Genomic DNA, 16,092 nt, shown 5'->3' with positions numbered 1-16,092 from the left:
ATTTTCATCTTGTCATTATTTGAAAGATTTCGGTGACTCAAAACAAAGTGTAAGCATTCCATTTAAACCATAACTCAAGGGGCGCCTGGGTGGCTCCATCAGTTAAGCGTCTGCCTTCAGCTCAGGTCATGGTCTCCGGGTCCTGGGATCAGCCCCGCATCCGGCTCCCTGCTCAATGGGGAATCTGCTTCTCTCTCTCTCCCTCTGCCCCTCCCCCTGCTCATTCTCTCTCTCACTCTCTCTCAAATAAAATCTAAAAAAATAAAATAAGCCATAACTCAAAACTTCTGAACTGACACTAAAATAATAGGTCAACTTGTTAAGCTTCGATTGCTTTAGAAAAGTTGCACATAATTAACACGGCTATACCACAGAGAAGACTTAAACGTGTTTCCACTATCTCTCTGTTGTAGTACTTTGAGATACAATTTTGAGTTTACATTATATGGCATTTACTAGTTTAAACAAATCAATTGCAGAACTCAAGAACTGTAAGCTCTTTATGCATATGCTACAGGAAGAAACAACAAACAGCAATCAGCATCACTTCCTGTGTCAGGGACACAGAGAAAGACCTGCCTTCAAAGTCAGATCTCCTTGGGTGGTTGCTTGTATGAGCTACTGAACCCATAACAGTTATGCACTAGCCAATTAGAAAGGATGTACTGTTGTTCATTTGAATAGATTAGCCTTCTTCTATAACTGAAATGCAGAAGGAAAAAAAAATTAGTATTTCATAAAGTCCAACCGAGTCTCTATTAATACAAATGCTTTTAAGAAACAGCGGCGTTATTTATGAGGGAACAATGGAATTTTCTTGACCTGTGAATAAATCTGTTTAATGTTGTCCAAATACTACTGCCATAAAGGCCCTAGTTTAAGCAAACATGATGCAGGAAAAAACACCCTCGTGCATAAAAATAAAATTTAAAATCATTCAAATACTTTAGTTTAAAAGTCCCTAAGCAATTAAAAAAAGATGTCTACTTACCTTTCCTATCTTTTCAGTGATGTGTAAAAGGAAATTACAAAATTCACCCCAACGGCCCGAGGCATCACAAGCTAGTTACGGAACCAAACCAAACCACATTCATTCACAGGTACTCTCTCTTTCCTCTCCCTTTCAGGCCCTCTTAGCTTAAGCCATTCCGTGACATTATAGACATCAGGGAGCTCTACTAAAAAACAAACAGGGGCACCTGGCTGGCTCAGCCGGAAGAGCATGTGACTCTTGATCTCAGGATTGTGGGTTCGGGCCCCATGTTGGGTGCAGAGATTATTTAAAAATAAAATATTTAAAACAAACAAAAAACCAAACCCATCTGAAATTCTTTAGAAGAGAGCTGCAAATGGCACATTTTTTTTTTCTAACTTTTAAGCAAATTGGTAGAGGTATAGGTAGCAAATACTTAGTGTGGACTGAACACTCAGAAAAAGGCAAGCAGGCTGTTAGGGGCTGACTTCCTATTCGAGCAGGACTCCAGTAACTGTTCCTTGATAACTTAGATGTCATTCACTAAAGTGACATTCTTAGCCATCCCAGTGGAACATATTGGCATGATTCCAGAGAATGTAACAAGGAAATAATTTTTAACTTACCTTATAGTCCAATCAGTGAAGGCAGTGGGCTTTACACACAAGAATCTAAATTCCTAATGTTTATTCCAGTTTTTCAACTGCTTCCTACAAAATTCTCCAAAAGTCAGGAGAACCTAACACTGAAAAGTTCTGCACCGTTGCCATCCAAAAAAGTCACTAACTTGTTCATAGAAACTTTATTATTACATGACTATACATCTCAACTCTGGCCATCAAATGTCAGAAACCTTAAGACAAGCTACAGATTATTTTTATTCTGAAAAATAAAAGAATTGACAAGCAACCAAACTTCAGAGAAAATCAGAAATGTGAAAGCAGCTTTACATGATACATATATCAACATTATGTTAACACTAATACATACACATCAACATTGAAAGATACATTTACAGAAGTAAATGAAGATTCTCAGTTTTTTTTATCACGGGGTCAAAGATGAAAAAACCACGAAGTCAGGGGTTTAATTTCGTGCTGGCCCCCAGCTCTCACCATTATGGATCTAGTGTTCCAGACAACAATAAAGCCACCTTTAAAGCAGCTCTGTAACAAAGACAGGGGAGGTCTAGTGTACTTGATATGCGGCTAAAGTTACCCATGCTAAATAACCAAGGCTCGGGATCAGAATGACGGTATTACCTGAACACCTGGGTCCTCATCTTCTTCAGGAGGAGGAGATGGTGGGGGCGTTTTGTCTAAGTCTGAATTTTCAGAACCTTCTGTTTTTCCCTTGTTGACCTTTTTCTTCAAAGCACTTGCTTCTGAATCAGGTTTCTTATTACTAGAATTCAAAGTGGATCGCTTAGTGTTCACTTTTTAATGAGGTTTTCCACATGCCCCATGCCTTATATTTCCCACATTAATATCCCGAAAGTATCAATGACAACTGATAAATCGATGCATGTTGGCCATTTATAGTTAAATGGCACTCTCAATTAAGTTTTTACGGCAAAACTCCACACTGATGACCTTTGGCAAATATCTGACCTAATTAAAAAGAAATTTCATGCAAAAACTCCTAGTACCACACTGAGTACATTTGTTCTTCTAGAGAATGCAAAATCCCTGCCAATATACCAAAGCCATAATGAAAAATCAGATCAAGAAGTAGTTTTGCTATCAAGTTTTTAAGGTACAGAATGTTTTTTTTTTAAATGTCAAGGGAAACTAGACTATAATGATCATTTCTTTGTGTCTCTTGCAAAGAGTTTTAAATACTCCTATTTAAGTCCTTTTCATAACCAACACTACTAGGTGTCCTCTACTATGTCATCCAGCTACATTATTATCCAATGACAGCCTTTTAAAATATAACAAAATATATGGCAATTTCCTGTTCCACATAATTTTACTTAATGCTGTCTTCTTCATTTAAAATAAGCTTTATGTTGGTGCTAGGCATTTTTTTTTTTTTTAACATAGTCACAACAGCCTCTCTTTCAAAAGTTAGGTCTCTGAAATACAAAAATATAGCAAAGCGACCCCAATAATTAAAGTGCATGTTCCATACTATGTTTCTGTCAAACATTAATAGGATTTGAATGTTACATAGGTCAAAAGACATGAATGAACTCTCAAAAAAAAGAATTTTTAAGTTTACCATTACCTTTAGAAACTTTATTTGACATTCTTTTAGAGTGTACATTTAATGCTACCTTCCATTCCAATTTCCAAACCAGCCCCAAGGTTTTCTAACATTATCACATTATCCAACATTTAAATTCACCTAATTATATTTACTATTTCTAGAAAGCCTAAATTCTAACAAATTTGGAAAAAAAAGATGTATTTCAAACACCTTTAAAAAGTTTATTTATTGAAGTTTATAAATTCCAGAAAAGTATGCTGACAGAATGCATTAAACAGCATTTTTTTCAGCCTCAGCTACTACAAAAGACACCAAGACATCTCTATGCTTTTATTTCAATAAAGCACACGTCATGCAAAATATTTCGAAAGCATGTTAGTATAATAAAGTATCCATCACCCACCTAAAATGTATTTTTGTCATGAGTAAAAAAAATATTTGGTAATCCCAAACTAGTTATTTCTAAATACTCAGAGCTTGTTTTTATTTTGTGAACATTTTAGCATAGTAAATAGCCACATAAGGAAGTAACTTACAAGAATTCAAGATTATAGCAAACGGCAGTTAGGTTTAAAGAGCTCTTTTTATTTAAAATTTTTTAAAAGGCAGTGTCCTAAAAACTTCAAGTCCCCAAAAGATCCACGGAAAGAATAATATTTTTTAAATTAAAAAAAAAAATCCATACAACAGTTCCTCATCCAACTGTCCTAGTGTTTACGCTACACATGGACAGAAGTCTCCCCTACTATGAGGCTCCATTTCCAGCATTTATTTCCGCTCTAACTGCCACAAATTATACAATACTACAGCTGAACGCTGGGCCCCTTTCCTTTCATCTGCACGCCAAGAGCAATCAGATTACCCTGGTAACCAGCGGTCACATGACCAGCACCTGCTCTTTTGGCTGGATGCCACTGACTAAAGCCATCTGCTTCCCTCAATCAGCTTTCAAACATTCTCAACACCTGCGCTGCAGTGTTTTGTGGTTTCTTTTATCAAATCAGTGCAAAACTGCTTCCAAAACTTTACATATTTCTCAAATTTGTTTAAATCAGAGGTAGGCCTGTCACAGAGTTGAACCACTGCCAGGTAAAGTAAGTCGGCAGCCGGTGCTTTTCACGGTGACCCCTCTGCACCGGAGCTAAGTACACAATTTAATTTAGTGGGGTTCTGCACCCTGTGTGAACTATCCTATAGGAGTAAAAAGGCTTACTGTCTTAAAGCCACCAGAGCCCAGGTTTGATGAGATATCAATTTGCTGAAGGAGAGAAGTGCTAATGATTTTCCATCTGCCCTTCCCATGAATGAACTACGTAGAACCTCCAAGGCTGCTAAAAGTCAGACAAGACCTCTCCAAATGTTTAGGGGGGAAAAGCCTGTGGCCAAGGGAAGCACTCCTCCCAGATCTGATTCCTGAAAGATTTCTGAACTCATTAGACCTTGCACTGTTAGCGCCTCTCAGAGACAGCCAAGCATTTCCATGCTGACATCTTCTCATGACACCAATATACAAATCAAAAACACGCCAAGAAGTCAAAAAAGGTACAAGATCCTCGGTGTCCGCCCGAAGACATGATGCAATCAAGGACAAGACGAAGTTACTTTAATTATTAAATTGCCTTTGCTACTGTTTTGCAACAAGCTCGTTTGGCTATTCAACTAAGTGTTATATGAAAACTGCTTTGCCCCCCAAAAAGCACCAAAGTCAGAATTTTTAACCAATGAGGTGTAATACAGAATGGTGGGTTAGAGCACTGATGTGGGTCAGACACACCTTAGTTCAAGTTCCGACTCTGTCACGTAGAACCTTGTCTGTCTGGGACCCTGGACAAGCCACTCCATTTCCTCATCTGTAAAATGAGGTTAGTAATTCTATCTTCCTCCAAGATTCGTTAGGAGGTTTAAGTGAGATAGTGGATGAAGGCTTTGGCAGTGTCTGACACAAACGGCCAGTATGGACGCACATCTGGAAGACAAACAGCTGGGAACAAATCCTCTGGCGTGGCTCAGACCCGCTCGGGCTGAATCAACCGCAGACTCAGAACCCCACTTCACCACAGATCATTTCCTCTAAGCAACACGAGCAGAAGGAAGGTCCTTTATCCACAGTCCCCGACACAAGCTGGAAGAACAAACCAGCCCACAATCCCAAAGGCCACTCCTCTCCAAGCCCAGGACCACCGCGCTAGTCCAGGCAGGTGTCATCTCCCACCTCAGCCGTCACAACCCCCCTCCGTCCCCCCGCCGCCTCGTCACCCTCGGGACCCACAGGCAGGGTGACCCACTGTGAGGCTGCTGGGGAAAATCCACCTCCATCGGCATGATTTAAACCTCTCTGGTTCAAAGCTAGTCTCTTCTAATGTCAGAGCCAAAACACAGCTATACAAACAGTCCTCTCCCAAATTACAACTTGGAAAGCTGGAAGGCACAAACAGGGCAGCTCTTCCCGTTGGGGGTAAGAGAATGTTACTAATAAGAAACCTCCCTTAAGCTGACACTCCAATGTTGAGAATGAGGCTGCCGAGCAGCCCGGCACAGACACAGAAGCTCCAACAGCTGCCGTGATGGCTGCTCATGGGAGTGGGTGATGCTGGCCCCCGCGCGGTGACCTGCTGGCGAGGACCACAAGGAAGACCGGGGCCGTGTGGGGAACGCTTTCTCACTGCGGCCCTAAATGGCCTCTGCCCTGGAGAAATCATGTCTGCCCCCCTCCTCTCCTGAACCTGCTCTGCCTCCCACGTTTCCTAGTTCAGGGATATGGCGCTGCCACCAAAACCCAAACCCAAACCAACCCAACCCACCCTGCACAAGTCACCATGGTGACCAGCTGAAGTGTAAAAAGCTGACAGCACCATTCGGCTTGAAGTCCATTCCCATGTGCAATAATGCCTGAGAGTCTGCATTGGCATATAAGGCCTTCTGCAACTTTTGCAACTGGCAACAGTATTTGTCTACTTTCCTCACACCCCAAACCCTCCACCCACCCTTTATGCTGCAGACACGCAGAACTACTCCCTAGCGGGTCCACCTATCTCTTCCACCTCCATTTCCCTCCCCGCTCCATCTACTGCCATCACTCATTTGGAGAAGCCTTTTCTGGATCACTCCACCTACATGTCACCTGGTGGACCCCACACAAGGGATATTTAAAATACACACAATATGGGGGTTGCACTCCCGCAATGAACCCAAACCAAAGCTGTGTGTGTACCTGAGTGTGTGTGTGAGTCTATGTCTTTCTCCAACCATCTCTGAAGCTCAGAAAAGAGGAAGAAGTAGGTCTTATTTATCTTTGTTTTCCTGGTGCCTGGTCAGGTATGATCCTTATCAATTTTAACAGATCGATTTAACTAAAGAGCCCAAGTAACAGCGACGATGACAACACACACATATACAGCCCTTATGATGTGCCAGGCGCTACTCTAAAGTGCTTTTCTCATTAACTCATTTAAGAAAACCCCACAGAGATTCTATCTTTATGATGAAAGACCTATGAAGCTCAGTAAAATAGGACTAACATGCTAATGAAATAGGAGACTTAGCAAGTTTTCAAAACCAGTACATTGCTATACTTCCCCTCCCTCCTCCTCAAGTTCTTTCATTTCCTCAGCCTTATCTCCCATCATTGCTGGTGTGACCGAGATACAGAACCACCTTCTGTATCAACTCCTGAAGCGAGACAAGCCCTTACAACCTTGGAAGCAGCACATTTTTCTGGGGATGGTGCTAGCAGTTTGAAGGGCCGCTGTCCCTTCACCAGCTCGATTTCCATTTCACATTTTATCGTGAGAGCAGGGTCACACAGGTGGGCAGCTGGACACGCTCAGGGTCCATAGCTTAGTGACACTTCGGTCACCACTGCTAGACCAGGCTCTAAAGTGCTATAGTTGCCCCCAGTGTGGTCAAAGCACAGGCCATCTTGATGAGAACTCTGAGAACCCAAACTTTGTCTTCAGAGAATACATGTCATATGGAGGGACGTGCTGAGGACATTCCATACCCTTTACGGAAGGGTTCGTAGTCAGCTTTTGACTGTAAGGGTCTACAATGAAGGGTTACATGGCAGGACTTAAAATGGGGTGGCATGAACTCATTCCACCTAAGACACAGCACAGAGATAACTAATTCTTTTTGGTGAGAATGAGTACAAGGTTTTTAACAAGCCAAGGGCCAGAACTTACTATAAATCCAGATAGCTGCCCTGACTTACTGCAAAACAGAATGCAGTTAAAGGATTAGCATCAGCCTAAGGATCTAAGTCCTCAAAAGAAGAAAAGCAGTTTGAAAATGAACCACATGTGATGAGAATATGGTTACTGAAGGTCTGGACAATGGGAGGGAGTCCTCAATCAGACAGACACTTCAGATGGGATAAGCTAGTGAAGATTCTCCTCATACTGGGGAAAATCAACCTTGAGGCTTAGGTCATGAACATTAATCAGATTTGTGTGCAGGGACTCAAGCCAAAATGTCATACTATCATCTTTTAGAAGAAGAGTAAAAGGTATTGAAAGATAGCCTTGTATTTTATATGCTCAAAAGGTTTTTTAATAAAGAATCAAAATTAATGGATGGAAGTGAGAGAGACATTCCTGGCACAGGACGTTTGTGGTGTATTGCAATTCTAAAAGATCCAGGCTGCCATAATGAAAACTGTAATAAGCTGTGAGGGTCAAGGGCCCAATGGTGGTGGAAAGAAAAGCATCAAGCCTCTCAACTTGAGTATAGGATTTTCCTCTAAGTTTTTAAACCATGAAAAAGAAACTTAAAAGAGAAAGAAGCAAAAGAAAAGAGAGACAATATAAAGTACTAAGAGCTCAAAGTGTCACTTAAGGCAACATAAAATGTGATACATCATCAAGTAAAATTAACCCAACAAAACAAAATAAAAATTTTAAAATAAAGTCCTTAGACTAAAATTTATGCAATGGCTAAACTAGAATGGAATAAAACGCAGAACAAACAGAAAAAGCTAATGATGAAAGAGACAAACTGCACCGCAGACAGTAAACATAAGGCCCACCAACTCCTTCCCACGAAGGCGGTCAGAGCCGCCGAGGTGAAGGTGAAGGCCAAGGCCCGGGAGCACTCAGGAGACTGCCGCAACGCCAGACATGCTCCGCAGGACGACCTGGGGCAGACAGCATCCGGGTGGGATGGGAGCAAGGGCCTTGACCTGGCCCCCACCCCCACCCTCGGGCCCCCGGCCAGTCAGCCTGCAGGTGCTGAGCCACCGGCCAAGCGGATGCCTTGCCACCCCAGCTCCTCAACTCCACCCATAAATTCTTCACCTGACTCTTCTGCCTGAAAAAGGGAAAGAAGAGTTGAGAAGAGAAAGAGAGAAGGGGAGGGGACTCTATTTTATTTCTGAACAACAAACATAGGATTTCAATGACAAATTAATAGGCTTTTTTTTTTAAGTTCTCTGAAAGTTACTGGATGGAACACCTCTAAGACATTTAATTTAATCTAAATTGTTACCTTAAATAGCTCTTCTAGCATCAGGTACTCCTTAAGTACATTTACTATGCTAAATTTTTAGGAAAGAACAAAGAAAGTTAGAAAATATAGAGTATATTTCAACTCAACATGCCTCGCCTTTACATTTTACAATCAAACTTTCCAAGGATGAAGAAACTGAGGGTCAGACAGGCGACACACTCAGCCTGGGAAGTGGCACTGCTAAGACGGGAGCCACACCCGTCTGGTTCCAGGGCCCTCCTCTGAGTCCTGGACCTGGCTTGAAGGGATCTAACCTCCTCATAGAGATCTCCCTAAGAGTCCAGTGCTCGCCTGGCCTTTTGGCGTGCCCTTCAGGCCTCAGGGACCTGTCCTAGTGAATGTCTTCTGTTACCTGGGCCATCTCTGGGTAGCCTTCCAGTAACATCAGAACCCTGTCCTGAGGACAGCTACAGGGTTGCCGCCCTTTATTTAAAGGAGGAGGAAGGAAGGAAGGAAAGGAGGGGAGGAAGGGAGGGAGGAAGGAAGGAAGGAAGGAGGGAGGGAGGGAGGGAATGTAGAATAGAAAACCTCTTGAACGAGCCAAATCCATTTTTAATATATTAAATATATTCGGGGTGGGGGAGACTCATCATGCAGTCAAGAATTACCATTGAAAATCTAAGGGTTACTGAGTTTTATGGATTGAATTAAGATCTGCCAGTAACATGGAAAAGAACTCTAGTTAGCTAATATGTTATCTCATCACAGAAGCTCAACATGAACACTGGCCACTCTGGCTATATGGCACCACCTGGCACTGCAACATAAAGAACTGAATAAACCAGGGGCGCCCGGGTGGCTCAGATGGTGAAGCGTCTGCCTTTGGCTCAGGTCATGACCCCAGGGTCCTGGGATGGAGCCCCGCATCAGGCTCCTGGCTCAGCAGGGAGCCTGCTTCTTCCTTTCCCTCTGCCTCTCTCCCTGCTCTCTCTCTCTGTATCTCTGTGTCTCAAATGAATAAATAAAATCTTAAAAAAAAAAAAAGAATAAATCAGACATTACAAAACGAATGCAAAAAGTACACCCTTTTCCTATAGCATGTTCTCCCAAGTGCCAAACAGTAGGGCAGAGATGTGGCTGCTTGTGCCCAATTCTCAGATGCCACTCTTATTTTTAGGCACAGCATTCCCATTACCCCCGAAGGGGGACACTGCGCTAACTTTGGCAGTTAGAACCCCACTCCAGAGATTCATAATGATCTTCTCGGATCTGCCAGCATGGCCAATACAACAAACGAGACATGCTGCTCATCCACATTTTAATCAGATGCTAGAGGTAGGTAGAGAATTAGGCAGAGCGAATGGTAAAACCCACAAGGAGAAAATATTACCACCCACTCTAACAGGAGAAGCCAAAGGACCATGACATTATACTGTTCATACAGATATCAGGGCTACATATACAATTAGTATTCTAATGGAAGTTCAAGGGTGTTGTCTCTCAAATATCAAAATAAAGAAGAATGGTGTCTTTTTTCTTAATTCACGCTATTTCCCTAGTTAACATTTTTAAAAATTTTTTAAAAATGTATTTGAAGAGGGGGAGGGAGGCAGAGGAAGAGGGAGAAGCAGATTCCCCACTGAGCAGGGAGACTGATGCAGGGCTCGATCCCAGGACCCTGAGACCATGACCTGAGCCTAAGGCAGCTGCTTCACCGACTGAGCCCCGCAGGCGCCCCCCTAGTTAACATTTTAAAGCTAGGCCACACAGACTTGTCTGAGAAGCTGCAGGGAGGGCTGGTGTTTCAGATGGCCAATGACGCTCTCAGGGTGGCTTTGCACAGCACCCGGACTTGAAGGGGCCCTTACCTGGGCAGAAGACAACCAGCAGAAAGATCTTTGTATATCACGTGACAAATTTTGCATTTGTATTTATTTTCCTACTTTTCAAAAACATTTTCATATATAGACATTTTTAATAATCATTTAAAAAAATCAGCCTAGGACTCCTTCTGCTCTTTATCTTCCTTTTTTTTTTTTTTTTTAAGATTTTATTTATTTGACAGAGAGAAGACACAGTGAGAGAGGGAACACAAGCAAGGGGAGTGGGAGAGAGAGAAGCAGGCCTCCCGCGGATCAGGGAGCCCGATGCGGGGCTCGATCCCAGGACCCTGGGACCATGACCTGAGCCGAAGGCAGACGCTTAACGACTGAGCCACCCAGGCGCCCCTCTTTATCTTCCAATTCTATCACCACCACCTCTACAATGGCAACATGTGTTCTGCCCTAAAATTCCACTTACAAAAGCCTTCAAAGGAACGTGTCTCCAGAATGACCCCCCTTTAACATCCCACTGCCACCCACAGCCCCCTCCCCCCCCACCGTCCGTGTGCAGGGTGCAGTGAGAGCTGGAGGCGGGGTCTATGCCACTCTCTCCAACAGACACCAAAGTGGCTGCAGGCCACCACTTTCAAGACCACTGCAGCTCCCTGGACAGGCAGAAACAAACTTTAGCAGGGCCCAGTGTGGCCTGTTCCCGCCTCGAGCGCAGAGCAGGAGTTAGCAGAACCTACTTTTTAAGGGTCAGTAGCATTGGGCATTCTCTTCTCCCAAGGACTATGAACCAAACCACATGTTGCTAAAGCTAGCACAGTCTGTACTAAAAAGTGGCTGACGGCTACTCCATCGCTGCTCATTCAGCTGACTGAAGACAACGTGGATAAAGGAAGGGTGGTAATGCGGCCTGTCACTGGCAACACAAAGACTTTGAGATGGTCATCCTGAAGGAAAAAAGGATTTGGGGTTAAAAAGACCCAATGGTGGGGCGCCTGGGTGGCTCAGTCGGTTAGGCATCTGACTCTTGATCTTGGCTCAGGTCACGATCTGGGGGTCCTGGGATGGAGTCCTGAGATGGGGGCTCCCTGCTCAGCGGGGAGTCTGCTTAAGATCCTCTCCCTCTCCCTCTGCCCCTCCCCGTTGGCATGCTCTCACTCTCCAATGAATGAATCTTAACAACAACAAAAAGACCCAATGGCCCCCTTTCAAAGAGAAGATAACCGTTCAGACCACCAGGGCAGGCAGCACCTACCTGGTCCCATCCCTGACCTAGAGCTTGGATTTAATGAACCAGAAACCTGGCACGGCAGGCCAGCAGGAGGAGATGCACAACGCCCGCCCACAGGCACTTTCTCTCCCTGTTCCTCTCCAACACCGAAAGGGCTCAGAAGTCCGTCTTGTGACTATTCGTTAAAAAAATCTGCAGCCTTCTCTGCAGGCATACTGTCCAAAATACTTAATGCAAAATCTCCAATTACCCAATGCCATGAGTCAAAACTAAATCACAGGATGTAAAAGAAGGAACAAGAAAACAGAAGAAAAGCTGTGGGTTTAACTTACCAGCTACATACCTGATGGAGAGGTATCTGACTCTCCAGGTTTTCTGTACTTATTAAGTAAAACTAGTTTGATGGTTTGTTTTTGTGTCTCATCTCTGCTGAGAAATTGTACATGTATAAGAGCACACTATATAAACTATGTATTAGGTTACCAAAATATACCACCGTTGGGCTCGTTGGCTGAATAAAAATATTCCTCAGGTAAAATGCTGCTACTTTCTTAGATCATAACTGAGGGAAAAAAAAATCTGAAAAGCAAAGTTCCTCAGAAGAAAGTTGCCACATAAATATTAATGATAATGACAGTGTGGTTTGCAAAAAAATATGCCTTACGTGTTTTTGGTACTTTGTGTTTTTAAAAAACAAGAGCAGTATGTTTACTGTCCATTTTTAAATAAAATATTTCATCACTCTTCACTGAGAAATAGCATTTTAGTCTCCTACTAACTTTAATGTTGGAGGTGGAAGACAGCAAGGAAGCTGCACCAGAAGCAAATCTCCACGGCTCCATTTAACTGGCGCTTCGCTAGTCAAGTCACAGTCTTTGGCCAAGTTCCCTTCTTTATGTCCATTCAAAGAATCTTTATATAGCTAAATGGACCACTAAATCCTTCAAGAGTCATTCAAAGGAAGCGCTTCCTCCAAATTCTTTCTCATTTCACAAGGCCCATGCATACACAACAGAAAATGCATTGAAGAGAAGAATGCAAATCCTCCTATTTCAGCTCCTTGAATCCTTCCATATGCAAAATGGCATCCCCTCCAGCCCACAATGTCTTAGCTTTTATTTTCAGTATTTACTGCCAATATTTGAAGGCTATAAGGACACCTGGGGAGAGCACTAGGAAAAAATGGGTAGAAAAATACATATTTAACATAAAAGGGAAAGAAGAAAGATACATTTCTAATAGAAAAGTGGAATGTGGCCCATTTTTCTCATTTTTAAGATTTTAAATGTCTTTTCCTGAAAGGCTGAATACCTTTTTCTGTTTCCCTCCCATTCTATGTCACAGCTTCTGGGCAGATTCTTTGAGTTCTCCTGCACAGGCAAGACAATACCATTATATTTTGGTTGCCCAAAGGGCCAGTTCTTGGGGAATGGCCACAGATTCAAGCCTCAGCCACTTTGGGGAATGCAGCAGAATGGCAGGTGGTGAGACGTCCGGACATCCTAAAGGCGTACACAATCAGCCCCCTGATGACAGCCACCCTTTTTAAATGTCCTTTAGTACTGAGCGTGTGTGAATGATGCAAAACGAGCCCTCCGCCCACCACAGACGTAACGCAGGGCCGGGCAGGCCAACAGGGGCCACTTCCGTCACCGCCCACTCAGGGGGCAGCGCATTCGTTTGCGGGGCGTCACCAACGACCTGGCATGCGGGGCTGAACAGGAAAGATGTGAGCAGTTCTGCACTAAATTTTTCATTTCACTTCTGTTTATTCCCTTCTATTTCAGCCCTCTGTAGGAAAATTATTTTCTGTATAAACAAATTCATCAAGTTAACTTATTCAAGGATGGAAATAACTGGTATCACATAACATTTTGCAAAACAAAATTGCCACTGCTGTATTCCAGTGCTTAAAAGCAAACTGCTCTGGCAATTCAACGCCAGTGCTAACATAACCCAAACCCCCTATTACCTTCATCACTGCATATTCAATTTACATAATTATTCTGCTATGCTATTCAGAATTTACATGTAGTTGTATGCATTCTACTTATCTGTGCTTCAGGGATGCGATTTCCTTCCTAGATTCAGCAGAACACAAGACCACAACTTGACACATTCAATTCATCTGGCCAGTAGAAACTGTGGCTCAACAAAATAGTGGGTTGGTTTGTTAATTTACTGAAAATCTCTATTCAATTACCATTTTCTTGGACAGCTACTCCCATCTGACCATCAACGACAGGAAAGCTCCCCAGGAATGTCTTCACCACACTCTGTCATGACTCAGCAGGTGGCCCGACAAGCGGTCAAGTCACCAGGGCCAAGAGAGGTACTCCAAAAACTCCCAGCACCCCTCGGCGTGGCCCAGGTTTCTGGGCCCCGTTATGTCAGCCCCCGCTCTGCATGCACATCCCCATGCTCACCAGAAATGTTCCATTCAATTACCTGCACACCACTTGGGGATTAGCAACTATCACCTCACGGAGGCATCCACTGAAACTATTAGTCTAAAGCAACAGAGAGGGGGTCAGGTACCTAACACTCCTCTTGGGAGAAAATAATCACATGCCCTCTCTCCTATCAAAAACATGTGACTCTATGGGCGCCTGGGTGGCTCAGTTGGTTAAGCGACTGCCTTCGGCTCAGGTCATGATCCTGGAGGCCCTGGATAGAGTCCCGCATCCGGCTCCCTGCTCGGCAGGGAGTCTGCTTCTCCCTCTGACCCTCCCGACCCTCCCCCCTCTCATGTGCTCTCTCTCTCAGTCTCTCTCTCTCTCAAATAAATAAATAAAATCTTAAAAAAAAAAAAATGTGACTCTAATGCAAGGCCACTACTCGGATTCAGCAATGCCAAGAATTTACTCTGCACAGACAATGCAAACTTGAGGATGAGCAGCTGAGAGCATGCACTGGAATTTTCTCTCGTGGGTAAAGACAGGGCCCCCCTCTCTGGACCATGGCAGCACCGGTACCCAGAATTGACTGGATCTGATGCCCCAAGTTCCCAACACTTGTTTACAGTTGTTGGGAAAATTTTAACAAGTTTCACTGTTAAATACAGCATTTTAATATCTGCCCTAAAGTATCCCACAAGAGATAAGGGTAAGCTAAAAGTATGTTTTTAAAGACAGGACTAGGTCAATATAGACTCAGAACCTGAAGGTAATATACTTGGAAATTTGTGACAACATCAAGACACAGTTAGTCTTTTCTTTTTTTAACCAATGTTTATCATTAGGTGCTAGATTCAAAAAATTAAAGATACAGGGGCGCCTGGGTGGCTCAGTCGTTAAGCGTCTGCCTTCAGCTCAGGTCATGATCCCAGGGTCCTGGGATCGAGCCCCGCATCGGGCTCCCTGCTCGGCGGGTAGCCTGCTTCTCCCTCTCCCACTCTCCCTGCTTGTGTTCCTTCTCTCACTGTGTCTCTCTCTGTCAAATAAATAAATAAAAATCTTAAAAAAAAAAAAAATTAAAGATACAAAGTAACGACAGACGTTGAGGCTAAAGCTAGTGTTGGTGATATATTTTCTGAGTTCTAGGAAGCTTCTTTAGAACACAGGCTCTTACATTTCAAGTTTTAAAATCATAATAATACACTCTTTTAAAATTTTGCTGCAATTTCTCCTTGGGAAAATAAGCACATGTTTCCTCCTATCAAAAGCACAACACTTAGCTTTTAGGCAATTATATTTCTAAAAAAACCCTGATAAGTCAGACTGAAATTCTAACAATATCCTCCTTGCTCACCACATCCTAACACTCAACACAGTACCTACAAAGAATAAGTACTTAATGAAATATTTCTTAAGTAAATGAAAACAAAATTTATAATGGATTGTGGGTTTAGAAGAGTGTTCATATGGGAAAAAAAATAATGGTTTTCAATTAAGAAACCATATACTGAGGCATCAAAGAAGGTTCCTAAGTAAATGCCAATATTAAGTTACCTGTAAGATTGAATTATTGAATAGAATTCCGTTATCTCGGCACCATAAAAAATACCGACAACAAAAATGTTTAAATGACTATGATACAAAGTCTCAAAACACTACAGAATAACGTATTTGGGCTTGTATAGATATTTTTAGCAGAAGTTGAAAATCCAACTTTGCTCTTTTCCTTTGCTGGGACATCTCTGTAGTCACAGAAATCATCTCAGCTCTGCATCCGTGCATGCGCACACAGGAAAACCTACAAGTCAAAGGTTTACAGGCCAGCGAGCTCAGAAAGTTCTCATCAAGTATGTCCGTCGCAGACCTGAGGGTGCATGTGTGCACACGTGTGTGTATACATATGCACGTGGGGGTCGGGGGGGGGGGACTGTGTTTTCTAATGAAGTTGGCAAACAGGTTCAGATTAACCAAGTCTGACCATATTTCCATCTGGAAACTATATTTTCT

General features: G+C 43.0%; 1 protein-coding gene across 3 annotated transcripts in view; it reads right to left on the bottom strand.

The window, feature by feature from the left end:
* CHD7 (chromodomain helicase DNA binding protein 7) overlaps positions 1–16,092 on the bottom strand; it is a 126,762-nt gene that overhangs the window by 67,577 nt on the left and 43,093 nt on the right. For 2 of the 3 annotated variants that reach the window (XM_021688597.2, XM_021688598.2), the window contains exon 3: positions 2,236–2,377. The exons of the other annotated variant lie outside the window; for it this stretch is intronic. In XM_021688597.2, coding sequence (XP_021544272.1) covers positions 2,236–2,377 — 142 coding nt within the window. The remainder of the gene's footprint in view (positions 1–2,235; positions 2,378–16,092) is intronic. 3 annotated transcript variants of the gene reach the window in all.

Source organism: Neomonachus schauinslandi, chromosome 4 (assembly GCF_002201575.2).
Source record: "Neomonachus schauinslandi chromosome 4, ASM220157v2, whole genome shotgun sequence".
Lineage (NCBI taxonomy): Eukaryota > Metazoa > Chordata > Mammalia > Carnivora > Phocidae > Neomonachus > Neomonachus schauinslandi.
Note: the sequence above shows the minus strand (reverse complement) of the source record. Positions and strands in the feature narration are given on the sequence as shown.